This window comes from Thalassophryne amazonica, chromosome 6 (genome assembly GCF_902500255.1).
Source record: "Thalassophryne amazonica chromosome 6, fThaAma1.1, whole genome shotgun sequence".
NCBI classification, from domain to species: Eukaryota; Metazoa; Chordata; class Actinopteri; order Batrachoidiformes; family Batrachoididae; genus Thalassophryne; species Thalassophryne amazonica.
The window spans coordinates 7,463,970-7,491,953 of NC_047108.1; the positions used below are offsets into that span (position 1 = coordinate 7,463,970).

The 27,984-nt window shown below is 43.8% G+C and overlaps 1 protein-coding gene and 2 long non-coding RNA genes across 3 annotated transcripts in view; 2 read left to right on the forward strand and 1 right to left on the reverse strand.

Annotated features, from left to right (window-relative positions):
* Positions 1 to 327: 327 nt before the first annotated feature.
* Positions 328 to 19,928, forward strand: LOC117511812. The gene is made up of 3 exons (XR_004561087.1): positions 328 to 441; positions 12,052 to 12,153; positions 19,881 to 19,928. It is a non-coding gene; the product is annotated as an uncharacterized LOC117511812 (long non-coding RNA).
* On the reverse strand, positions 10,995 to 27,517 carry LOC117511813. Its single transcript, XR_004561088.1, has 4 exons — positions 27,506 to 27,517; positions 21,977 to 21,987; positions 18,866 to 18,870; positions 10,995 to 11,120 (listed from the first exon to the last, which is right to left on the reverse strand). It is a non-coding gene; the product is annotated as an uncharacterized LOC117511813 (long non-coding RNA).
* The window catches only part of si:dkey-11f4.7 (piezo-type mechanosensitive ion channel component 2), a 197,592-nt gene continuing 192,520 nt past the window's right edge, over positions 22,913 to 27,984 (forward strand). The window contains exons 1-2 of the mRNA XM_034171725.1: positions 22,913 to 23,047; positions 23,130 to 23,340. Of these exons, the coding sequence (XP_034027616.1) occupies positions 22,973 to 23,047; positions 23,130 to 23,340 (286 nt within the window). The 5' untranslated portion in view covers positions 22,913 to 22,972. The remainder of the gene's footprint in view (positions 23,048 to 23,129; positions 23,341 to 27,984) is intronic.

A 27,984-nucleotide genomic window follows, 5' to 3' on the forward strand; every position in this document is an offset into this window, starting at 1 on the left:
GGAACAGCCGAGGGGACTTACATATTATATAAATCATCAAATATTATCTGTTTTAAAGGTGTTTAAGCCTGTTTTGTTCGTAATGTATTGCCATTTTTAAAATTAGTTTATCACAAATAAAGGATAAAATGAGCAAATTCTCATATTTGAGAAGGTGGAATAACTCAATATTTGTGTTAATAATTATTTTAAATCGTTAGTGTGTGTTTTTCTGCTAATTGATGACTTCAGTCCAATATTTGCACAAAGTTCACTATAACACTGTCTGCCATCTGTGCACAGTTGAATTATTTCACTGTTTTTTAACAAACCTATGATGCATGTGTTCTCTGTTTTGCCCCTAAGCTGCTTCATTCCGCTACAATGGGCTGTCCGTGGTGTATTTCCTGTTCCTGCTCGCCTTGCCTCTGCTGCCAAACCCCACCCTGGTCACCATGAAGGGTAAGAGTGGCTCCAGAGAACATTCAGTGGAACGCAGTGCAAAGCGCGGCGTGTCATTGCTAATTTCCACCTGACGCAGTTGTCCGCTATTTCTACAGAACAACATTCAGATCCACCTTAACTGGTGGGTCCCGACATGCACACACCCTGGACAGTGTCTCATCCATCTCTAATATTTTAATCATTTTCAGTGGTTTCAGTGATGTATCAGGCTGTAAGATTAATTGGGATTCCTCTGCCTTTTTGCCATTGAATGATTCAGTGTTACTTTACCTGCTGACATCCCTGTTATTAAACAGTTTGCATATCTTGGGACTGAGGTTTCTCCTTCTCTGCACTCTACTGTTACAAATAATTTTGAGGGTGCCTAATTCAAGGAGACATGGTCCTCTTTGCCTAATTCTCTTAGATAGCATGTCTCTATTATCAACATGAATGTGCTCCTTCATATTAACTTCTTGAGCTTTATAATCCCAATTCCACCTTCATTTTGTTACTGGGATAGATTACAGAGAGCAATCGCTACATTTGTATGGAAGGAAAAACATCCCCACTTGAACCCGTCTACTGTTCAGCGCCGTAGGTCGGCACAGGGTTTATCACTCCCACACTCAAGAATTTACCATTGGGCCTTCACTCTACACTCTTTGGTTGCATTGTGTGATGATTCAGTCGAGGCGGTGTGGCGTTCACTGGAGGACTCCCTGGCAGGCCCATTAAAACTTAAGGAGATACTATTTGCTAATGTTCCTCAGAATAAATGTGTGGCTCGGTTTGATCCCGTTCTATCTCATATTATTGTAGTTGGACGCTGTGCTGAAAAAGCGTGAGATTAAGTTTAGCTGGAATCCATGTTCTCCAATTTTTAATAATGAAGGTATTCTGATCAAGAAGTGCTCAATGAAACAGGCTCAATGTAGGCAAGGGCATGATAATGGTAATGTATTTGGTGATAATGGACTTGTCATTTGAGGTTCTTTGTGTAATTTGCAGTGCTCTACTTTCTTTTTTTTTTTATCTCTGGTTGAGAACTGCTATGAAAACTTATGGGGTGCCATGACAGACCTCCCTTAAAGACCACCTTCTCCACATTCTCTGTCTTACCCTCAGTGGGTTTTGTCTTTTTTAGATGTAACATATATGTGGAGTTGTCCACTCCACATCTACATGATGCTACGGAGGAAACTGTCATTCTCTGGAATCAAGCAGTGGTCGACCTTAAAGCCTTTTAGATGCAAAGCTACCTTCGGTGAGGTGTTGGTAGATCAGAGCCATGTTTTGCGAGTGTGCAGATGCGACACTTTCTGTGAGGTTGTCCTGGGTCTGTGTATGTTTATTTTATTTTTGTTTAATGATGTTGTCAGTTCTTGGTGTGTTTTGTTTGTTACAAAAGTTAAATAAATAAATATTTGGTCACAAAAAACTCATACTACAATAAAATTGAACTGAAAAAAAAAAGAATTGGGTAATATTTTGTAAAGGGGATGTGGTTAGAACAATCAAATCAGTTGAACATATTCTGGTAATTCCAGTGAGGAATAAAAAGATGAGAAGGAGGACAGTGAGCTGCAGCATTGAGGTACTCAACTGCTTCACCTCAGGGAGCTTTGGTTGCTGCTCTTTTAAAGCAGTTGTCACACCTCATCCAGTTTGCTCAATGTGACCCTTGAGATGCAGAGAGGCTGCTGCCATCTTTGCTGCCTTGTTTAAGAGAACAAAAACAGGATCACTGTCGGACAGTAACTCCTAGCAGTGACATTCTGGTCTCTGGGTCCTCAATCTGTGAGATGGAGAGACACCTATGAGGTATTTGAGTCATGTGGTCTCTGGACAGAGATGTTTGGCCTTGTGGATATCTTTACAAGAGAATGAAGGTCCAAGATTTTAGGGTCCTGTGCCTTCTGTCTTACTGTATGGTTGTGAGATTTGGACTGTAACCAGTGACCTAAGGTGATGACTGGATGTGTTTGGTAGTTGGTCTCTCTCTTCGGAGGATCCTTGGGTATTGTTGGAATGACTTTGTATTAAACCAGCAGTTACTGGGAGAAACACAAAGATGAGGAGTATTGTTGACGAGGGGGGCTCCCATGTCACCTGGCTGTGGCAGATGGGTGGTTACTTAAGGCCCTGTTCAGACTGAGGATGGCAATCTGGGATAGGTTTTTTTTTAAGATCAATAGTGTTATTCAGATTTAAGATGGATTATTTCTATCTGGCTCAACCCACATCCTGCAGTTGGGTTGAGTCGCATTTGAGTGGGATTTGTTGAGGATGTGGCTTGAATCTGTCTATCTTGGGGATCATGACGTCAGACCTCCTCACTATGTTCGTGCTCTGACGGTGTCCTCTCCTCTGTGGCAGCATTCAAGGACAGCAAACAACCTTCTTTCTCTGTGGTACCTTCTCGCCAAGAGCATCTGCCAGATGCTTCCCCTTTCAGGTATCTCCACATCCAGGAAATTGTTACCAAATTCTTTGGTGAAACTGCAAAGAATGTGACTTTAGCTGAATTGAGTTTGGATGCATGTGTAGCATGAGCCGGATTTGAAATACAGGTCTAAATGCCAACCAGCTATAAAGCGGTCTGGACTGAGTTCCACTCAAGGTGGATTGCCAACACCAGTCTGAACGGGGCCTTAGAGAGGTGGCAATGGACTGGTTGTCTGCCTGGGTGGTTGCCATCCAGGACCCACGGCAGTTCTGTGGTGTAGTGGATGATTCCAGACTTGACTTGCATCCAGAACCACCTCAAAATTACCCAACACCTCAAAAAACCCAATATCTCCACAAGAGTTTCTCAAGATCCTTTGCACATGTTGAGCAGTGAGTCGGACAAAGTCAGAAATGATTTTAAACAAAGTGTGTGTGTGTGTGTGTGTAAGGCTTCTCTGTATTGATTAGTGCATTCTGATGAATTAAAGAATAAGCTTCGCTCACCGTACTTTGTAAAGGGGATGTGGTTAGAACGATCAAATCAATTATACATATCCTGGTAATTACAGTGAGGAATTAAAAGATGTGATGTCAGCATTTCCACAGCGCTCTTTCATTCTTTTACCTCGTGTAAACCCGGTTATCTTTGAAAGCTTCATGGATCCGGCACTAAAGCGGCCTGGCTGGCTCTGGACTAAGTGGTGAGCCGTGTGGATATCCTGTGTGGAAGCGTGTGCTTTGCCTCGTGGGTTTTTGCGTGTTCACCGATATAAGGCGGCCGGAGAGTGTCGTTACGTAACTCTCTTATTGGGAAGGAGAGGGGGTTTAAGTGAAACAAAGCTTTTAGTAAAAATCATCAGCAACACATTTGCTGGTTCAGCTAATGTTGAGCTCCATCAGCTGCTAATGCTTTGTACCGCCATCGTTCTGATGACGAGCATTAAACGCTACAAACGAGCATTTTTGCAGAGATTCAAAAACAAATACAATTTTAATGTTGGCTGTTAGCATTTGGTAAATGGTTATTAAAATGGGAATGAAGACAAAAAATGGAATATAAAGAACACACTGGGATCCAGTTTACAACAGGTGCAGGGAAACCAACAAGGAAAACGACAATAAAAAGCACATATTTGTGTGATTTGAACATGTGAATATGATAACTGATCTCCAGAGGCTTCAACAACAAAGTTACAGTTAGGAAGCAACCTATACTTTTACACCTTTTTATTCTTTTAGAATTATTTATTTCTATCCAGTTCACCAGTGCCTTTTTTTCTATTGCATGTACTTTCCTATTTGCATTTACTATTTATTTATTTATTTTTATATTTACACCAGGGGTCTGAGAGAAACAGCATTTATATGTTTTAATTTGACTTTTAACTGAAAGTCAAATCAAAGACAACGTTATTGTCAGTTCTGCCGTACGCACAGGACTTACCTCTGTATGACTTTTATGACGTCAAATCAAACTTAAAACAGTTCATCATTATTCACTCCTTTAAATATAACCAGCTGTTCAGGAGCCAGTAGTCAATTTTGACCTAATGAGTTTAATCCATGACCTACACAAAAGTGTTTGTTTGGTGGTCAGGGGCAGATCCCAGATTTTATAAAGGGACAGTGTGGATTTGTGAATCAGTTGCATTCTGGGGGCATATACAGTAGTGTTCAGAATAATAGTAGTGCTATGTGACTAAAAAGATTAATCCAGGTTTTGAGTATATTTCTTATTGTTACATGGGAAACAAGGCACCAGTAGATTCAGTAGATTCTCACAAATCCAACAAGACCAAGCATTCATGATATGTACACTCTTAAGGCTATGAAATTGGGCTATTAGTAAAAAAAAAAAAGTACAAAAGGTGGTGTTCACAATAATAGTAGTGTGGCAAACCAGCACCTGTTGAACATGCTTTTCTCTTTGAAAGCCTGAGGAAAATGGGATGTTCAAGACATTGTTCAGAAGAACAGCGTAGTTTGATTAAAAAGTTGATTGGAGAGGGGAAAACCTATACGCACGTGCAAAAAATTGTAGGCTGTTCATCTACAATGATCTCCAATGCTTTAAAATGGACAAAAACAACAGAGACATGTGGAAGAAAATGGAAAACAACCATCAAAATGGATAGAAGAATAACCAGAATGGCAAAGGCTCATCCATTGATCAGCTCCAGGATGATCAAAGACAGTCTGGAGTTACCTGTAAGTGCTGTGACAGTTAGAAGACACCTGTGTGAAGCTAATTTATTTGCAAGAATCCCCCGCAAAGTCCCTCTTAAATAAAATACATGTGCAGAAGAGGTTACAATTTGCCAAAGACCACATCAACTGGCCTAAAGAGAAATGGAGGAATATTTTGTGGACTGAAGAGCGTAAAATTGTTATTTTTGGGTCCAAGGGCCGCAGCCAGTTTGTGAGACGACCCCCAAACTCTGAATTCAAGCCACAGTTCACAGTGAAGACAGTGAAGCATGGTGGTGCAAGCATCATGATATGGGCATGTTTCTCCTACTATGGTGTTGGGCCTATATATCGCATACCAGGTATCATGGATCAGTTTGGATGTCAAAATACTTGAAGAGGCCATGTTGCCTTATGCTGAAGAGGACATGCCCTTGAAATGGGTGTTTCAACAAGACAATGACCCCAAGCACACTAGTAAACGAGCAAAATCTTGGTTCCAAACCAACAAAATGAATGCCTCGCAGATCAATCAATCAATCAACTTTTTTCTTATATAGCGCCAAATCACAACAAACAGTTGCCCCAAGGCGCTCCATATTGCAAGGCAAGGCCATACAATAACCATGAAAAACCCCAACGGTCAAAACGACCCCCTATGAGCAAGCACTTGGCCACAGTGGGAAGGAAAAACTCCCTTTTAACAGGAAGAAACCTCCAGCAGAACCAGGCTCAGGGAGGGGCAGTCTTCTGCTGAGACTGGTTGGGGCTGAGGGAAAGAACCAGGAAAAAGACATGCCGAGAAGGGGGGCAGAGATCGATCACTAATGATTAAATGCAGAGTGATGCATACGGAGCAAAAAAAGAAAGAAACAGTGCATCATGGGAACCCCCCACAGTCTACGTCTAAAGCAACATAACCAAGGGATGGTCCAGGGTCACCCGATCCAGCCCTAACTATAAGCCTTAGCGAAAAGGAAAGTTTTAAGCCTAATCTTAAAAGTAGAGAGGGTATCTGTCTCCCTGATCTGAATTGGGAGCTGGTTCCACAGGAGAGGAGCCTGAAAGCTGAAGGCTCTGCCTCCCATTCTACTCTTACAAACCCTAGGAACCACAAGTAAGCCCGCAGTCTGAGAGCGAAGCGCTCTAATGGGGTAATATGGTACTACGAGGTCCCTAAGATAAGATGGGACCTGATTATTCAAAACCTTATAAGTAAGAAGAAGAATTTTAAATTCTATTCTAGAATTAACAGGAAGCCAATGAAGAGAGGCCAACACGGGTGAGATATGCTCTCTCCTGCTAGTCCCCGTCAGTACTCTAGCTGCAGCATTCTGAACCAACTGAAGGCTTTTTAGGGAACTTTTAGGACAACCTGATAATAATGAATTACAATAGTCCAGCCTAGAGGAAATAAATGCATGAATTAGTTTTTCAGCATCACTCTGAGACAAGACCGTTCTGATTTTAGAGATATTGCGTAAATGCAAAAAGGCAGTCCTACATATTTGTTTAATATGCGCTTTGAATGACATATCCTGATCAAAAATAACTCCAAGATTTCTCACAGTATTACTAGAGATCAGGGAAATGCCATCCAGAGTAACGATCTGGTTAGACACCATGCATTCTAAGATTTGTGGGGCCAAGTACAATAACTTCAGTTTTATCTGAGTTTAAAAGCAGGAAATTAGAGGTCATCCATGTCTTTATGTCTGTAAGACAATCCTGCAGTTTAGCTAATTGGTGTGTATCCTCTGGCTTCATGGATAGATAAAGCTGGATATCATCTGCGTAACAATGAAAATTTAAGCAATACCGTCTAATAATACTGCCCAAGGGAAGCATGTATAAAGTGAATAAAATTGGTCCTAGCACAGAACCTTGTGGAACTCCATAATTAACTTTAGTCTGTGAAGAAGATTCCCCATTTACATGAACAAACTGTAATCTATTAGACAAATATGATTCAAACCACCGCAGCGCAATGCCTTTAATACCTATGACATGCTCTAATCTCTGTAATAAAATTTTATGGTCAACAGTATCAAAAGCAGCACTGAGGTCCAACAGAACAAGCACAGAGATAAGTCCACTGTCCGAAGCCATAAGAAGATCATTTGTAACCTTCACTAATGCTGTTTCTGTACTATGATGAATTCTAAAACCTGACTGAAACTCTTCAAATAGACCATTCCTCTGCAGGTGATCAGTTAGCTGTTTTACAACTACCCTCTCAAGAATCTTTGAGAGAAAAGGAAGGTTGGAGATTGGCCTATAATTAGCTAAGATAGCTGGGTCAAGTGATGGCTTTTTAAGTAATGGTTTAATTACTGCCACCTTAAAGGCCTGTGGTACATAACCAACTAACAAAGATAGATTGATCATATTTAAGATTGAAGCATTAAATAATGGTAGGACTTCCTTGAGCAGCCTGGCAGGAATGGGGTCTAATAAGCATGTTGATGGTTTGGATGAAGTAACTAATGAAAATAACTCAGGCAGAACAATCGGAGAGAAAGAGTCTAACCAAATACCGGCATCACTGAAAGCAGCCAAAGATAACGATACATCTTTGGGATGGTTATGAGTAATTTTTTCTCTAATAGTCAAAATTTTGTTAGCAAAGAAAGTCATGAAGTCATCACTAGTTAACGTTAATGGAATACTCAGCTCAATAGAGCTCTGACTCTTTGTCAGCCTGGCTACAGTGCTGAAAAGAAACCTGGGGTTGTTCTTATTTTCTTCAATTAGTGATGAGTAGAAAGATGTCCTAGCTTCACGGAGGGCTTTCTTATAGAGCAACAAACTCTTTTTCCAGGCTAAGTGAAGATCTTCTAAATTAGTGATACGCCATTTCCTCTCCAACTTACGGGTTATCTGCTTTAAGCTACGAGTTTGTGAGTTATACCACGGAGTCAGACACTTCTGATTTAAAGCTCTCTTTTTCAGAGGAGCTACAGCATCCAAAGTTGTCTTCAATGAGGATGTAAAACTATTGACGAGATACTCTAGCTCCCTTACAGAGTTTAGGTAGCTACTCTGCTCTGTGTTGGTATATGACATTAGAGAACATAAAGAAGGAATCATATCCTTAAACCTAGTTACAGCACTTTCTGAAAGACTTCTAGTGTAATGAAACTTATTCCCCACTGCAGGGTAGTCCATCAGGGTAAATGTAAATGTTATTAAAAAATGATCAGACAGAAGGGAGTTTTCAGGGAATACTGTTAAGTCTTCTATTTCCATACCATAAGTCAGAACAAGATCTAAAATATGATTAAAGTGGTGGGTGGACTCATTTACTTTTTGAGCAAAGCCGATAGAGTCTAATAATAGATTAAATGCAGTGTTGAGGCTGTCATTCTCAGCATCTGTGTGGATGTTAAAATCGCCCACTATAATTATCTTATCTGAGCTAAGCACTAAGTCAGACAAAAGGTCTGAAAATTCACAGAGAAACTCACAGTAACGACCAGGTGGACGATAGATAATAACAAATAAAACTGGTTTTTGGGACTTCCAATTTGGATGGACAAGACTAAGAGACAAGCTTTCAAATGAATTAAAGCTCTGTCTAGGTTTTTGATTAATTAATAAGCTGGAATGGAAGATTGCTGCTAATCCTCCGCCCCGGCCCGTGCTACGAGCATTCTGACAGTTAGTGTGACTCGGGGGTGTTGACTCATTTAAACTAACATATTCATCCTGCTGTAACCAAGTTTCTGTTAGGCAGAATAAATCAATACGTTGATCAATTATTATATCATTTACCAACAGGGACTTAGAAGAAAGAGACCTAATGTTTAATAGACCACATTTAACTGTTTTAGTCTGTGGTGCAATTGAAGGTGCTATATTATTTTTTCTTTTTGAATTTTTATGCTTAAATAGATTTTTGCTAGTTATTGGTGGTCTGGGAGCAGGCACCGTCTCTACGGGGATGGGGTAATAAGGGGATGGCAGGGGGAGAGAAGCTGCAGAGAGGTGTATAAGACCACAGCTCTGCCTCCTGGTCCCAACGCTAGACAGTCACAGTTTGGAGGATCCAAAAAAATTGGCCAGATTTCTAGAAATGAGAGCTGCTCCCTCTAAAGTGGGATGGATGCCGTCTCTCCTAACAAGACCAGGTTTTCCCCAGAAGCTTTGCCAATTATCAATGAAGCCCACCTCATTTTTTGTACACCACTCAGACAGCCAGCAATTCAAGGAGAACATGCGGCTAAACATGTCACTCCCGGTCTGATTGGGGAGGGGCCCAGAGAAAACAACAGAGTCCGACATTGTTTTTGCAAAGTTACACACCGATTTAATGTTAATTTTAGTGACCTCCGATTGGCGTAACGGAGTGTCATTACTGCCGACGTGAATTACAATCTTACCAAATTTACGCTTAGCCTTAGCCAGCAATTTCAAATGTCCTTCGATGTCGCCTGCTCTGGCCCCCGGAAGACAATTGACAATGGTTGCTGGTGTCGCTAACTTCACATTTCTCAAAACAGAGTCGCCAATAACCAGAGTTTGATCCTCGGCGGGTGTGTCGTCGAGTGGGGAAAAACGGTTAGAGATGTGAACGGGTTGACGGTGTACACGGGGCTTCTGTTTAGGGCTACGCTTCCTCCTCACAGTCACCCAGTCAGCCTGCTTTCCCGACTGCACGGGATCTGCCAGGGGGGAACTAACGGCGGCTAAGCTACCTTGGTCCGCACCGACTACAGGGGCCTGGCTAGCTGTAGAATTTTCCACGGTGCGGAGCCGAGCCTCCACTTCGCCCAGCCTGGCCTCCAAAGCTACGAATAAGCTGCACTTATTACAAGTACCGTTACTGCTAAAGGAGGCCGAGGAATAACTAAACATTTCACACCCAGAGCAGAAAAGTGCGGGAGAGACAGGAGAAGCCGCCATGCTAAATCGGCTAAGAGCTAGTAGCTACGCTAAGCTAGCGGATTCCCAAAAACACACAAAGTAAATAATGTGCAAATAATCCAAAGGTGATTCAGCAGAAGGAGTGCCCCAATCAAGGCACCAAACAGGCCATGAAGCAGCGCAGGCAACGCACGACAACGGTGCTAAAATAAAAAAAAAATAAAAAAAAATAAAAACGAAAGCGTTAGCAAGCTAGTTAGCCTGCCAACGCTAATAAAAGTTAGCTGATAAAAGTGCTCTGTCGCGATGTTTCGACCGTTAGAGGTCTTCCTTAGGCATTGGAGCACAGTAAAAAGTTAAAAAAAATTAAAAAGTAAAAAAGTAAAAAAAAGTCTTGAAAAAGACTGTTAGTTCAAGTCCAAAGCAGCAGGTAGCAGTCTCTGTGTAAACAGTCCCAACAGAGAGCCCTCCAAATCCAACCTACTACCCGAACCCGAACAAGACTCGTGGAAGGCTGGTAAGTGAACGTGGAAATACAACAAACTGCCCGAATTTGAGAGTTGTTTAGAAGCTCCAAAGCAGATGTGAAGAAATCATGAAAAACTGTGGTTATACAACTAAATACTAGTTTAGTGATTCACAGGATTGCTAAAAAAGCAGTTTGAACATAATAGTTTTGAGTTTGTAGTGTCAACAGCAGATGCTACTATTATTGTGAACACCCCCTTTCTACTTTTTTTTTTTACTAATAGCCCAATTTCATAGCCTTAAGAGTGTGCATATCATGAATGCTTGGTCTTGTTGGATTTGTGAGAATCTACTGAATCTACTGGTACCTTGTTTCCCATGTAACAATAAGAAATATACTCAAAACCTGGATTAATCTTTTTAGTCACATAGCACTACTATTATTCTGAACACTACTGTACGTCCCAGAGAAAGAATGGAATTTTTAGGTGCCATTTCTTTCATTTTGGTGCATATTTCACCAAAAAATACAACATTTAGAGAAAAGATACTTTTACTACTTATACTTTTACTTATACCTTTTTTTATTATTAATTTGAAATTTTATTGTACAATCTAGATTGTGATGTTATGATGACAAATAATAGAACATTTGAAATGTCTGTGGCTAAAAAAGTGAACATCCTTGCTACACTTTACTGAATTGTGGTCTGGTACAAATGTATCTAGCTGAGTCACTTGTTACTAAATGGAGGGTTCATTTGGTCCATGAAAAGGGGTTGGGGTAGCGCCCCCCCCCCATGCCCCCTGGATCTGCCCCTGGTGGCCCTCCCAGGGTGGTAGCTGTAGCCAGAAAAGGGTCAGTGAAGAATTACACAGCGGTCAGCATTTTAAAAAACTCCAATCATATTGAAAAGTGTACCACATTATTTGTTTAATCATAATGATTTCAAAAAGTTTGGACGAACTATAACTGAATGTTATGTTACAAAAACAGTAATAACGGTGACAAAGGTCAATTTTAATTTGTACAGGGGTCAAAAGTTAAAGTTGCTCCAATTTTGATTTAAAAAAAGAAGTAATGAAACTTATTGTATGGGCATGTAGTTAAAGTGGTGTGTTTGTGACCAGAAGATCCTGGGTTCAAATCCTTGCTAGACTGGAAACTCACTCCAGCTCCCCTGGATAGGGTTGTTAATCTCTTTGTTGCTCGCGGCGCGCACTGGGCATCTTGTGTGGCAGAACCCTGACATTGGTGTATGAGTGGGAGGCTTGTGGTTTTAATTTGCATACAGTGTTTATAGAAGTTTATGGAAGACTGTTTACGTATGTGAAACGTAACCCTGAGCCTGGTTCTGCTGGAGGTTTCTTCCTGTTAAAAGGGAGTTTTTCCTTCCCACTGTAGCCAAGTGCTTGCTCACAGGGGGTCGTTTTGACCGTTGGGGTTTTACATAATTATTGTATGGCCTTGCCTTACAATATAAAGCGCCTTGGGGCAACTGTTTGTTGTGATTTGGCGCTATATAAAAAAAAAATTGATTGATTGATTGATTGATGTGATCTGATCATTGTAGGTTTCTGTTATTACCCACCTGGCAGCATGTTTCTTTTATTTTATTTCCATCTTTTGTTGATTTCATCTTTCCCTCTCTTCAGGTAAAACGGGTCAGTTCCTGCGGACAATCATCTATACCAGCCTGACCTTCCTGAGCCTGCAGTGCTTCATGCAGATTCCTTTAGCCTACATTCCTCCACATGGTATAAAGAACGATGAAGAAATGAAAAATGTCCATACAAACTAAACTAAAGAATGAGGAAGCTAATGAAATGTGGTTGGTTTCAGCTTGTTTTTTTGTTTTGTTTTTTAATTTCACCTGAAAATGTTAAGTTTGCACTACTAATCAAACATTAGGACACACAGTGAGGAAAATAAGTATTTGAACAACCTGCAGTTTTGCAAGTTCTCCCACTTAGAAATCATGGAGGGGTCTGAAATTTTCATCTTAGGTGCATGTCCACTGTGAGAGACATAATCTAAAAAAAAAAAAAAAAAAAAAAAAATCCAGAAATCACAATGTATGATTTTTTTTAATAATTTATTTGTATGTTACTGCTGCAAATAAGTATTTTAACACCTACCAACCAGCAAGAATTCTGGCTCACACAGACCTGTTAATTTTTCTTTAAGAAGCCCTCTAGAAAGTGGAAGAAACACAAGATGACTCTCAATCTCCCTCGGTCTGGGATTTCGTGCAAGATCTCACTTTGTGGGGTAAGGATGATCCTGAGAAAGCTCAGAACTACACAGGAGGACCTGGTCAATGACCTGAAGAGAGCTGGACCACAGTCACAAAGATTACATTAGTAACACATGATGCTGTCATGGTTTAAAATCCTGCAGGGCAGCAAGGTCCCCCTGCTCAAGCCAGCACATGTCCAGGCCCATTTGAAGTTCACCAGTGACCATCTGGATGATCCATAGGAGGCACGGGAGAAGATCATGTGGTCAGATAAGACCAGAATAGAGCTTTTTGGAATCAACTCCACTTACCATGTTTAGAGGATGAGAACAACCCCAAGAAAACCATCCCAACCGAGAAGCATGGGGGTGGAAACATCATACTCTGGGGGTGCTCTTCTGCAAAGGGGACAGGACGACTGCACCGTATTGAAGGGAGGATGGATGGGGTCATGTCTTGTGACATTTTGGCAAACAACCTCCTTCCCTCAGTAAGAGCATTGAAGATGGGTAATGGCTGGGTCTTGACCCCAAACACACAGCCAGGGCAACTAAGGAGGGGCTCCGTAAGAAGCATTTCAAGGTCCTGGAGTGGCCTGGCCAGTCTCCAGAAGTGAACTCAACAGAAAATCTTTGGAGGGAGCTGAAACTCCAAACCTGAAAGATCTAGAGAAGATCTGTATGGAGGAGTGGACCAAAATCCCTGCTGCAGTGTGTGCAAACTTGGTGAAAAACTACAGGAAACATTTGACCTCTGTAATTGCAAACAAAGGCTAATTGTTGTGTGTGCGAGGCGAGGCACGCGCCTGGGCTACGGCGCTCTGGGAGCAGAATTCACGGCTCCTAATGATTTACACTGAGTTTGTGAGGGAGTTCCGACAGGTGTTCGACCACCGTCATAGAGGCGAGACTGCTTCAAGCGTGCTGCTGTCGATAAGACGGGTGTCGGAGCGCAGCGAAGTATGTAGTCGACTTCTGCATCGCGGCAGTGCGAGCCGGCTGGAATGCTGTTGCGCTCCGTGCCGCCTTTGTAAACGGACTGTCTCTGGTCCTTAAGGAGCACCTGGTGGCGAAGGACGAGCCGCAGGATTTAGACGGGCTTATCGACCTGGTTATACGGTTAGACAACCGATTAACAGAACACCGACGGGAGCGAGACGAAGGGTGTGGGCAGGCACAAGCCGTCCCTTTTCGTCCCGGGTCCGAAAGGGAGTCGTCTTCCCCACGCTCCACAGCCAGGGCACTCCACGTGACGACAGCTCCCCCTGCTGACGTTGCTATGGAAATGAGCAGGGCCAAAAGGCAATCAGATCAGAGACAAAGGAGGCTGATCCGTGGGGAGTGTTTTCTCTGCAGCTCAACCGAGCACACACAGAGAGAATGCCCCAAACGGTCAAAACAGCAGCACTCGTCCTTAGAGACTGGGCTAAGGGTGGGTCACAATACCCACGCAGGGAGACCCCGAAAATCTGCACGTATCCCAGTCACGATCCTGAGTGGGGATCTAACCCTTCACGCCCCAGCACTGGTGGACACGGGGTCGGAGGGGAATCTGCTGGATAGCAGATGGGCAAAGGAGGTTGGGCTCCCTCTAGTGGCCTTACTGTCACCATTGTCGGTGCGGGCACTAGATGGCACCCTTCTTCCACTAATCACACACCAGACACAGCCAGTGACATTGGTTGCGTCTGGGAATCACAGGGAGGAGATTGTGTTTTATGTAACACCTTCTACCTCTCGAGTGATTTTGGGTTTTCCATGGGTGTTAAAACACAATCCCCGTATTGATTGGCCGTCTGGGGTTGTGGTCCAGTGGAGCGAAACCTGCCACCGGGAGTGTTTAGGATCCTCGGTTCCACCCGGTGTGACAGCTAAGGAGGAGGTTTTAGTTCCCCCCAATCTGGCGGCGGTGCCAGCCGAGTACCATGACCTTGCTGACGTCTTCAGCAAAGATCTGGCACTCACGCTGCCCCCGCACCGTCCGTACGATTGTGCCATTGATTTCATACTGGGCGCTGAGTACCCGTCCAGCAGGCTGTACAACCTCTCACGTCCGGAACGCGAATCAATGGAGACCTACATCCGGGACTCGTTAGCTGCCGGGTTGATCCGGAACTCCACCTCCGCGATGGGTGCTGGTTTCTTTTTTGTGGGCAAGAAGGACGGCGGACTCCGTCCATGCATTGATTACAGAGGGCTGAACGAGATCACGGTTCGCAACCGATACCCGTTACCTCTGTTGGATTCAGTGTTCACGCCCTTGCATGGAGCCCAAATTTTCACAAAATTGGATCTTAGGAATGCTTATCACCTGGGTCGGATCCGGGAGGGAGACGAGTGGAAGACGGCATTTAACACCCCATTAGGTCACTTTGAGTACCTGGTCATGCCGTTCGGCCTCACCAATGCGCCCGCGACGTTCCAAGCGTTGGTTAATGACGTCTTGCGGGACTTCCTGCATCGGTTTGTCTTCGTATATCTAGACGATATACTCATCTTTTCTCCGGATCCTGAGACCCATGTCAAGCATGTATGTCAGGTCCTACAGCGGTTGTTGGAGAACCGGCTGTTTGTGAAGGGCGAGAAGTGCGAGTTCCACCGCACTTCTTTGTCCTTCCTGGGGTTCATAATCTCCTCCAACTCCGTCGCCCCTGATCCGGCCAAGGTTGCGGCAGTGAGAGATTGGCCCCAACCAACAAACCGTAGGAAACTGCAACAGTTCCTCAGTTCCTTGCAAATTTCTACCGGAGGTTCATCAAGGGCTACAGTCAGGTAGTTAGCCCCCTGACAGCCCTGACCTCCACAAAAGTCCCCTTCACCTGGTCGGATCGGTGCGAAGCTGCGTTTAGGGAGTTGAAACGCCGGTTCTCGACTGCACCGGTTCTGGTGCAGCCCGATCCCAATCGCCAGTTTGTAGTTGAAGTGGACACCTCTGACTCAGGGATAGGAGCCGTGCTATCCCAGAGCGGGGAGTCCGACAAAGTTCTCCATCCATGTGCCTACTTTTCCCGCAGGTTGACCCCGGCTGAAAGGAACTATGACGTCGGCAATCGGGAACTTCTTGCGGTGAAGGAGGCTCTTGAGGAGTAGAGACACCTGTTGGAGGGAGCATCGGTACCATTTACGGTTTTCACGGACCATCGGAACCTGGAGTACATTCGGACCGCCAGGCGTCTGAACCCCAGGCAAGCCCGCTGGTCACTGTTCTTCGGGCGTTTTGACTTTCGGATCACCTACCGCCACGGGACGAAGAACCAACGATCTGACGCCCTGTCCCGGGTGCATGAAGAGGAGGTCAAGACCGAGCTGTCAGACCCGACGGAAACCATCATCCCCGAGTCCACTGTCGTGGCCACCCTCACCTGGGACGTGGAGAAGACCGTCCGGGAGGCCCTGACACGGAGCCCGGACCCAGGGACAGGTCCGAAGGACAAATTGTACGTCCCACCAGAGGCCAGGGCTGCGGTCCTAGACTTCTGTCACGGTTCCAAGCTCTCCTGTCATCCAGGGGTGCGAAGGACCATGGCAGTGGTCCGGCAGCGCTTCTGGTGGGCGTCTATGGAAGCCAACGTCCGGGAGTATGTCCAGGCCTGCACCACCTGTGCCAGGGGCAAAGCCGACCACCACAAGGCCCAAGGCCTCCTCCAGCCTCTGCCCGTGCCTCATCGCCCCTGGTCTCACATCGGCCTGGACTTTGTCACGGGCCTCCTGCCGTCCCAGGGCATGACTACCATCCTGACGATAGTGGACCGGTTCTCCAAGGCGGCCCACTTCGTGGCCCTCCCGAAGCTCCCGACGGCCCAGGAGACTGCAGACCTCCTGGTCCACCATGTCGTGCATCTGCATGGGATTCCATCCGATATTGTCTCAGACCGTGGTCCTCAGTTCTCCTCTCAGGTCTGGAGGAGTTTCTGCGGGGAACTGGGGGCCACCGTGAGTCTCTCGTCCGGGTACCATCCTCAGATGAATGGACAGGCAGAGCGGGCGAACCAGCAATTGGAGCAGGCCCTCCTCTGCCTGGATCGAGTACGCTCATAATAGCCAAGTATCGTCTGCTACTGGCCTCTCCCCGTTTGAGGTGTGTTTGGGGTACCAGCCCCCATTGTTCCCGCTAGTGGAGGGAGAGGTCGGGGTGCCCTCGGTCCAGGCCCATCTGAGAAGGTGCCATCGGGTGTGGCGTACCGCCCGTTCTGCCCTGCTCAAAGCCCGGACGAGGGCCAAGAACCATGCAGACCGCCGGCGTGCCCCGACCCCTACGTATCAGCCTGGGCAGGAGGTTTGGCTTTCCACAAAAGACATTCCCCTGCAAATGGAATACCAGAAATTAAAGGACAGATACATTGGACCATTCACCATACTCAAGATCCTCAGTCCAGCCGCAGTGAAGCTGAAGCTGCCAGCTTCGCTGCGGATCCACCCGGTTTTCCATGTGTCACGCATCACATTTCACCCCTCTGTACCCCCGGACCGGCGCCGCCTCCTGCCCGGATCATCGACGGGGAGCCGGCTTGGACCGTGCTCTGGCTCCTGGACGTCCGTCGGAAGGGCCGGGGGTTCCAGTATTTGGTGGACTGGGAGGGGTATGGACCCGAAGAATGCTCCTGGGTGAAGAGGAGCTTCATCCTGGACCCGGCCCTCCTGGCCGACTTCTACCAGCGGCACCCGGACAAGCCTGGTCGGGCACCAGGAGGCGCCCGTTGAGGGGGGGGTCCTGTTGTGTGGGCCGCTGAAGAGGAGGTACTGCTGGCCCACCACCACCAGATGGCGCCCTGCTTGGAGTGCGGGCTTCAAGCACGAGAGGGCGCCAGAGCCACTGGGAGTTACAGCTGTCACTCATCATCAGCACCAGCTGTCACTCATTCAACTCATCACCATCACCATAAAGGCCGGACTGCAACTCCACCTCCTCGCCGAGAAATCAGCTACCTTGGAGGTAATTTTTCTCTGCTAAACCGAAAACACTGACTAATAGTCTGAACTTCTTTGCAGCCGTTTTCCTGTGGGTGTTGCCTTATCTGTGGGATTGGCGTTTGGTGTGATCAGCGACGGCTTCGCTTCACACCCCAACCAGATAAGTGGTTAGACAGGAGCTGCACGAGCGTGTGACTGGAGGTGGAGGTGCTCCCTCCCAAAAGAACACAGACTGTGGGATTACTGAGTGTGCGTACTCACACTCACCCAGTGGTGTCAAAAGTACACATATTTGTTACTTAGGTAGAAGTATAGATACTGCAGTTTAAAAACACTCTGGTAAAAGTTGAAGTATCAACTTGACCTCTTTACTCAAGTAAAAGTGAAAAAGTATGTGCTCCAAAACCTACTTAAAGTATAAAAGTATAAAGTAACCTTTAAAAAAAAAAAGGTAGATGCCACTATATGAATTGAAAGCTTAATTTAAAAACTGATTCGTTCTACATGTGGCCCAAGACCCAAAACCCAAAATTACCCCCAACACCACCTGCACAAAAATGTTTCAATTCTAGAAGCTCTGAAATGCAATCTGGGACTATTCCAGACAATAAACTGCAGTGAGTGCAGCATCCATTTAGTGAAGGGGAAAAAAAAAACAAAAAAAACACAAATTTCCTTATTCAAATTCATTCCAGTAGTATTCTGCTCTTACTAGGATGTAGCAGTTTTCTAGTTTGGCAGATAGTTCTGGAGGAAATAACTAAAGAAATTAACACAATGAAAATATGGTTTGACCGAAACAAACTCATTAAATAAGACAGGGATGAAGTGGAGGTATAAGAGTCACTAGGTGTTCACAGGAAACACTCATTTATTTATGTATGTATTTATTTACGTATGTTCATTGTTAGTTGCTTTTATATTTTCTGTTGTGTTTCTATTCAGGTTCTTTTTGCCTCTTTCTCTAGAATTGTATATAATAATCATTAGATTATTAATATATAAACAAAAATAAATTTAAGAAATATTACAATTTGAAAACAAATGCACTCAAACGTGATGACAGCTGCAACTGCATAATGCTAAGTTTTAACATTGAAAATGCCATAGACATGCTAACGCGTTAGCATCGCTCCCGTTTTTAAGTTATAAAATACATCCATCAACTGTTTCAGAAGACCATAACAGGTCAGTTTAACATAGAAAAGGTAAATAATACTCACATAAGTATGCTCTTTAGGGTTTTAGCGGGGGAAAATTAAGCGAAAGAAAGAAAGAATAAACGAAGCAATGGTCGTAGCATTGCTTCAATCTGCGAACTACTGCTTCGATTGGTTCACGGTTCACAGCAAAGCCGTGCTGCAGAAAAGTTGATTACAGGCGCACATGACGTGAAATATATATATAAACATTAAACTGAAGCCAAAAGTAACGAGGCTGTTTGTTTTAAAAATGTAAGGAATAGAAAGTACAGATACTTGTGTGAAAATGTAATGAGTAGAAGTCAGAAGTAGGCAGAAAAATAAGTAATGGAGTAAAGTATAGATACCTAAAAAGTGTACTTAAGTACAGTAACTTGACACCCCTGCACTTACCTGTACTGTTTCTGTTCTCTGCCAGCAGTGCCAGGTCTGACAGCTGGAGACGGTGACCACCTGGGGACCCAGGACTTGGCGGCTCCGGTGTTCTTCAGATCCGTTGGCGGTGAGGGCCGTGTGGGATCCGGCTCGGTTCTGGACGGGCGTCTCCTATCCTCAAGCCTGCCCACACGTCACCCAACGTAATTGACTGTAGTTCCAAACTGGTTGTTGTCTGTATTCCGTTGTGCACAATTTACAACATTAAATTGTTACTGTTTGGCTTATCCATTGCCCGTTCTTTTACGCCCCCTGTTGTGGGTCCGTGTTCCTACACTTTCACAACACTAATGTACCAAATATTAACATTGATTTTCACAGGTGTTCAAATACTTATTTGCAGCAGGAACATACAAATAAATTATTCAAAAACCATACATTGTGATTTCCGGATTTTTTTTTTTTTAGATTATGCCTCTCACAGTGGACATGCACCTAAGATGAAAATTTCAGACCCCTCCATGATTTCTGAGTGGGAGAACTTGCAAAACCGCAGGGTGTTCAAATACTTATTTTCCTCACTGTAAGTGTGTCCAAACATTTGACTAGTAGTGCAAACTTATGTCCTGTATAAACTTTTGACTGGTAGTGTACATTTAACAGGCTGAGGGACTAACTGAGCAGTCTTTTTTAAAAGAATATGGATACTGGCAGAAATTAGTTACTACAGTATTACCCTTATTTTCTTTTCTCAACAGTTAGTGGCCACTGGGAAATTGTCTTCTACCATTTGGGAATTGTAAGGTAAGAGTGCACCTGTTGCTCACTCTTAAAGGACAGTGGCACTTTGTATGAAACCCTTTAATGGTGAACTCAACCGTTTGGTAGAGTGTATTGACATCTACTACATTCTACTGAAAAATGTGAGGATATTAAAAGGTTAAATGACTTTGAATTGGAAATACTACCTCTGTTTTACAAAGTACACCAACAGTTTCTTGATTACAGACTGAAGCTTCTTATTTATTTATTTGTGAAACTTTTTTTTTTTTTTTGGTAAATTTCTTTTTTAAAGGTTAAACATGCCATTGTCTGCAGTAAATTGGACTTGTTTCCAGCGGGGGTTGACCTCCTCCAAGGCTGCGCCTTGTCACCAATTCTGTTTGTGATATTCATAGACAGGATATCGAGGAGGGGGAGGAGGGTTTCCAGTTTAGTGGAAACCCTCAGGGTCTCATCACTGCTTTTTGCAGATGATGTGGTCCTGTTGGCTTCATCAGCCTGTGACCTCCAACACTCACTGGATCAGTTTGCAGCCGAGTGTGAAGCAGCTGGGATGAGGATCAGCACCTCTTATTCTGAGGCCATGGTTCTCAACAGGAAACTGATGGTTTGACTTCTCCGGGTAGAGAATGAGGTCTTGCCCAAGTGCAGGAGTTCAAGTACCTCAGGATCTTGTTCACAAGTGAAGGGACAATGGAGCGTGAGATTGGCTGGAGAACTGGTACAGCAGAGGCGGTGTTGCATTCGCTCTACCGTACTGTTGTGAGGAAAAAGAAACTGAGCCAAAAGGCAAAGCTCTCGATCTACTGGTCAGTTTTCGTTCCTACTCTCACCTATGGTCATGATTTGGGTCATGACAGAAACAACCAGATCACAGGTACAAACAGATGAAATGGTTTTCCTCAAAAGGGTGGCTGGTGTCTCCCTTATACAGTGATAAGCTAAGCCATATGTGAGGACCTTGGAGTAGAGCTGCTGCTCTTTCGCATTGAAGGGAGCCAGCTGAGGTGGTTCGGGCATCCGGTAAGGATGCCCCCCAGGCACCTCCCTAGGGAGGTGCTCCAGGCACGTCCCGCTGGGATGAGATCCTGGGGAAGACCCAGGACTAGGTGGAGAGATTATATCTCCACACTGGCCTGGGAATGCCTCAGGATTCCCCCAGTCAGAATGGTGGTTAATGTGGCCTGGGGAAAGGAAGCTTGGGGTCCCCTGCTGGAGCTGTTGCCTCCATGACCCCATCCCAGATAAACTGTTGAAGATGAGTGATGAGTGAGTGATGAAAACCACCAGTACACTGGAAAACATCAGAAGTTATTCCAATTCAAACATTTTGAGGCAACTCAAACCAATTAAAACAAAGTTACCTCAGAATAATGTAAAACATGTAAATAGATGGAAAAGTTCTTGGTCCAGCGAGACATCGGCATCAGTTTGACCAGCTGGCGCTCAGCCTGGGTTCGTGAGTCATACATCATACGGACAAAATGAGGAATCTTGGGGTAATTTTTGATCCCATGGTGTCTTTTGACCTCCACATCAGGGATGTTACTAGGACTGCTTTTTTCCATCTGAGAAATATAGCGAGGATCCACCTCATCCTGTCCATGGCTGATGCTGAGACCCTGATTCATGCTTTTGTTTCTTCTAGACTAGATTATTGTAATGTTCTATTTTGAGGGTTACCACAGTCCAGCATTAGGGGTCTTCAGCTGGTTCAGAACGCTGCCGCCAGACTTCTGACACATAGCAGAAGGTTTGAACATATCGCACCTATTTTGGCATCTTTGCACTGGCTCCCTGTCTCTGTGAGAGCAGATTTTAAGGTTTTGTTATTGACTTATAAGGTTGTTCATGGACTGGTGCCATCTTATCTGGCTGATCTGGTGGAACTCTACGTGCCGGCCCGGGCTTTGCAGTCGCAGGATGTGGGACTGCTCTGTGTTTCTAGGGTGAAGAAGAAGTCAGCAGGTCAAAGAGCTTTTTCTCATCATGCACCCACCCTGTGGAACAGTCTTCCTGTGACCGTGAGGCAGTCTGAGTCTCTGGACATTTTTAAGTCAAGACTCAAAACCTATTTTTATTCTCTTTCTTATGGATAGTTTTCACTTTTATTTGTTTTATTCTTTTACTTCTGTTTTATTTATGTATTTGAAATTTTTTTTATTCATTTTTAATTATTTATTCAATTTTATGTTGACTTGTTTTATGTAAGGCGCCTTGAGACGGCTTTTGCTGTGATTTGGCGCATTATAAGCTAATTAAATTAATTAATTAAATTAAATTTGTGTTTATTATATTTAATATTTTCAGGAATATTGTACTCATTCATAGTAGTCTATCATCTAATTTAAAATGTAAGTAGACTGTTTTCTAAGATGTTTGCGGTTGGGGCTGATACGATGCCCTCAGGCACGTTATTCCAGTCATACAGGAACAGTCTTAATGCCCCATGACCCGTCCGTACGGACCAAGGTTTGAAAGTGATTTGCCTGAACAGTACTGAACAAACTTGGCCTTTGTGTCCTTCTTCAAAGTGGTGGGAATTTTTGGTTGGGGTCCAAATTCCAGTCCTGTTGAAAAATAATGGAAGCTTTTGTGATACCTTCCATTAAGTCACTGTGACCGGAAACGTGGAAAGGTCAGCGTCCTTTTGGTCAAAGGTCAACTTGCAAATACTGTGAAGATGATCCAATTTTTGTGATTTTGGAGTGTAATCATAAAGGGTTAGGACATTACATATTATGCTAATTTAAATTGATTTAGCCCCAGATTAATAGATAATTTTTTTTATTGTTGACTAATTTGAGTTTAACTAATCCTAAAGGCTCTGAAATGCTTCAACTGAACAAACGTATCAGATATCAGGTGTCCGTCAGTGGGATCCTTCAGCTGTAAAGTATGAAGCTGTAAAAATGAAGATGATCACACTGATTCTCAGCTCACAGTCTGTTTTCTCAGCACTAAACTGCTGTATGATTTCAGGTTCAGCCTGGTGGGTGCTGGAAACATCGTGCGCCTCCTCGCCCCAGACTTTGGTCTCTTCATCTCTTGCCTCTTTGTACTGAGGATGTGCAGAAAGCTGGTGCGCCCTGCACCTCAAGTCAGTCTCCATGACAATGGAATCACATCCTGTGACCCAGAGGTAACCACGGGCACACGAGTAACTGTTGGAGGCTTTAAGGCTGCACAGTGACATCAATCTAAGTGTTTTGTGGTTGTGGCAGGAGGTAGAAACGTCTGACACAGACTCTGAAGGTGGAAGTGACATCACTGAGGGGTCAACCTTTGACAGCTCAGATGACAGCACGGTTCAGTCAGGTCCACCCCAAATCATCCAGAAGTTCATAGTGTTTGCAGCTGGACTGAGGCTGCTACTGTCAGCCATCATGAACACAGCCGGGGAAGTAGTCGTGACCATACTTCTGGGTGTGGCAGGTACAACGAGAGACCTCGACTGACTGCATGCACATTCAAGTCAAGTCAATTTTATTTGTCAGTTCTGCAGTGCATATACACATGTATTGAGAATTGAAATTCCGTTACTCTCAGTCTCCCAGACAACACACAGTAAAAAACAAACAAACAAACAAAAAAAAAAACAACAGAAAACAGTAAGAACAGTCTCTTGTGTTCTGAGCTATCTCAACAGTAGAATATAAAATAAATGTATAAATACGGTAAGACAGTAGAATGTGGTTATTGTGTTTTGTGCAAATTGAGCAGTGATTCAACATTGATGAGCTTATTCAAACTAATGTAAAGTGCATGTAGTGCATAAGCAGTCCTTGGAGATATGTTCAGTGTTTGTGAGGTGGGTGTCAGACGGCTGGTCCAGGCCCAGAGACTCCGCAGTCTCTTCCCTGACAGTAGCAGGCCGAAGAGGCAGTTTAATAGGTGGGTGGGATCTCCCGCTGTGCAGATGGCCTTGTGGGTGAGTCATTGCTATATGTGTCTTGGGGGTGGGTGGGTGTGGGGGGGTGCCTGTGATCTTCTCAGCTGCTCTCACAATGCACTGAAGGGTCCTGCAGTAGGATGAGGTGCAGGCGTCGTACCACACCATCATGCATTCAGGATCACATGAATGAGAGGAATCAGGATCAATATCAGGGTCAGGTTTCAGAGTTTGTGTTGGGTGCTGCATCATCCACACTACAGAACTGCCTTGAGTCCTGGATGGCCATCACCCAGGCAACTGGTCCATTCCTCCCTTTGCCACAATGAGGTGAAATGTGGGTGGTTCCTTGGACTTTTCCATTTGTTTTAACACTGTGGTAGCTGCATGCTGGATCAGGTCCAGAGAAAGACATCATGTGGCTGAAATCAAATCAAATCAATTTTATTTATATAGCGCCAAATCACAACAAACAGTTGCCCCAAGGCGCTTTATGTTGCAAAGCAAAGCCATACAATAATTACGGAAAAACCCCAACGGTCAAAACGACCCCCTGTGAGCAAGCACTTGGCAACAGTGGGAAGAAAAACTCCCTTTTAACAGGAAGAAACCTCCAGCAGAACCAGGCTCAGGGAGGGGCAGTCTTCTGCATCATGGGAACCCCCCAGCAGTCTAAATCTATAGCAGCATAACTAAGGGATGGTTCAGGGTCACCTGATCCAGCCCTAACTATAAGCTTTAGCAAAAAGGAAAGTTTTAAGCCTAATCTTAAAAATAGAGAGGGTGTCTGTCTCCCTGATCTGAATTGGGAGCTGGTTCCACAGGAGAGGAGCCTGAAAGCTGAAGGCTCTGCCTCCCATTCTACTCTTACAAACCCTAGGAACTACAAGTAAGCCTGCAGTCTGAGAGCGAAGCGCTCTATTGGGGTGATATGGTACTATGAGGTCCCTAAGATAAGATGGGACCTGATTATTCAAAACCTTAAAAGTAAGAAGATTCATCTTAAATTCTATTCTAGAATTAACAGGAAGCCAATGAAGAGAGGCCAATATGGGTGAGATATGCTCTCTCCTTCTAGTCCCTGTCAGTACTCTAGCTGCAGCATTTTGAATTAACTGAAGGCTTTTCAGGGAACTTTTAGGACAACCTGATAATAATGAATTACAATAATCCAGCCTAGAGGAAATAAATGCATGAATTAGTTTTTCAGCATCACTCTGAGACAAGACCTTTCTAATTTTAGAGATATTGCGCAAATGCAAAAAAAGCAGTCCTACATATTTGTTTAATATGCGCATTGAATGACATATCCTGATCAAAAATGACTCCAAGATTTCTCACAGTATTACTAGAGGTCAGGGTAATGCCATCCAGAGTAAGGATCTGGTTAGACACCATGTTTCTAAGATTTGTGGGGCCAAGTACAATAACTTCAGTTTTATCTGAGTTTAAAAGCAGGAAATTAGAGGTCATCCATGTCTTTATGTCTGTAAGACAGGGAGACAGATACCCTCTCTACTTTTAAGATTAGGCTTAAAACTTTCCTTTTCGCTAAGGCTTATAGTTAGGGCTGGATCGGGTGACCCTGGACCATCCCCTGGTTATGCTGCTTTAGACGTAGATTGTGGGGGGTTCCCATGATGCACTGTTTCTTTCTCTTTTTGCTCCGTATGCATCACTCTGCATTTAATCATTAGTGATCGATCTCTGCCCCCCTTCACGGCATGTCTTTTTCCTGGTTTTTTCCCTCAGCCCCAACCAGTCTCAGCAGAAGACTGCCCCTCCCTGAGCCTGGTTCTGCTGGAGGTTTCTTCCTGTTAAAAGGGAGTTTTTCCTTCCCACTGTTGCCAAGTGCTTGCTCATAGGGGGTCGTTTTGACCGTTGGGGTTTTTCATAATTATTGTATGGCCTTGCCTTACAATATGGAGCGCCTTGGGGCAACTGTTTGTTGTGATTTGGCGCTATATAAGAAAAAAGTTGATTGATTGATTGATTAAGACAATCCTGCAGTTTAGCTAATTGGTGTGTGTCCTCTGGCTTCATGGATAGATAAAGCTGGGTATCATCTCCGTAACAATGAAAATTTAAGCAATGCCGTCTAATAATACTGCCAAAGGGAAACATGTATAAAGTGAATAAAATTGGTCCTAGCACAGAACCTTGTGGAACTCCATAATTAACCTTAGTCTGTGAAGAAGATTCCCCATTTACATGAACAAATTGTAATCTATTAGATAAATATGATTCAAACCACCGCAGCGCAGTGCCTTTAATACCTATGGCATGCTCTAATCTCTGTAATAAAATTTTATTGTCAACAGTATCAAAAGCAGCACTGAGGTCTAACAGAACAAGAACAGAGATGAGTCCACTGTCTGAGGCCATAAGAAGATCATTTGTAACCTTCACTAATGCTGTTTCTGTAATATGATGAATTCTAAAACCTGACTGAAACTCTTCAAATAGACCATTCCTCTGCAGATGATCAGTTAGCTGTTTTACAACTACCCTTTCAAGAATTTTTAAGAGAAAAGGAAGGTTGGAGATTGGCCTATAATTAGTTAAGATAGCTGGGTCAAGTGATGGCTTTTTAAGTAATGGTTTAATTATTGCCACCTTAAAAGCCTGTGGTACATAGCCAACTAATAAAGACAGATTGATCATATTTAAGATCGAAGCATTAATTAATGGTAGGGCTTCCTTGAGCAGCCTGGTAGGAATGGGGTCTAATAGACATGTTGATGGTTTGGAGGAAGTAACTAATGAAAATAACTCAGACAGAACAATCGGAGAGAAAGTGTCTAACCAAATACTGGCATCACTGAAGGCAGCGAAGGAGAACGATATGTCTTTGGGATGGTTATGAGTAATTTTTTCTCTAATAGTTAAAATTTTATTAGCAAAGAAAGTCATGAAGTCATTACTAGTTAAAGTTAAAGGAATACTCGGCTCAATAGAGCTCTGACTCTTTGTCAGCCTGGCTACAGTGCTGAAAAGAAACCTGGGGTTGTTGTTATTTTCTTCAATTAGTGATGAGTAGTAAGATGTCCTAGCTTTACGGAGGGCTTTTTTATAGAGCAACAGACTCTTTTTCCAGGCTAAGTGAAGATCTTCTAAATTAGTGAGATGCCATTTCCTCTCCAACTTACGGGTTATCTGCTTTAAGCTGCGAGTTTGTGAGTTATACCATGGAGTCAGGCACTTCTGATTTAAAGCTCTCTTTTTCAGAGGAGCTACAGCATCCAAAGTTGTCTTCAATGAGGATGTAAAACTATTGACGAGATACTCTATCTCTATCATTTACTAACAGGGACTTAGAAGAGAGAGACCTAATGTTTAATAGACCACATTTAACTGTTTTAGTCTGTGGTGCAGTTGAAGGTGCTATATTATTTTTTCTTTTTGAATTTTTATGCTTAAATAGATTTTTACTGGTTATTGGTGGTCTGGGAGCAGGCACCGTCTCTACGGGGATGGGGTAATGAGGGGATGGCAGGGGGAAATGTCATAGCCGACGTTCTTCGCAATGCAAATGATGCTTCTCCTCTGAGTCTCTATAAGTAACCTTTTGGTTGAAGTCATTCCAGCAATATCTGAGGATCCTCTGAAGGGACTTGGTACCAAAGTCTAACTTATGTCACTAATTGGCATTCAGGTCTGACAACCATACTGTAAGACAGGAAACACCTGGATCTTAAAGACTTGGACCTTTGTTATATTGCAAAGGTATCAGCATCACCAAACATCTCTGTGTAGCATCCTCATGATTTCAAAAAGTCTTCACGTGGGAAGATGTCTGGCAGACGTCTCACATGGAGCACCCACAGACATGAATTCCACTGCTGAGAAAAGCGAATCTCTTAAGTTTGATGCTTTCACTCCAAACAGATACACTTCTGATGATCAAGTCTAGGAAGTCATTGAAAGCTGAGATCTTAGTCTTGATCCGTGACCATCTCAAACCTAGACACCCCAATTCCTCACTCAGCTTTGCAAATGGTGCAATCTGGAAATCTATTGATTTTTAAGATCTGTACGCCATTTGCCAAATTAATAGTAAACCTTTCCTTGTAAACAACAGGACCTAAGGTGCTGTTTACAACCCTTACCCAGCTGTGCCTAACTCTGACCCTAACCCAGTCCAAGTAATCATTGAACACATCCTTGATAAATATCAGTATTTACTG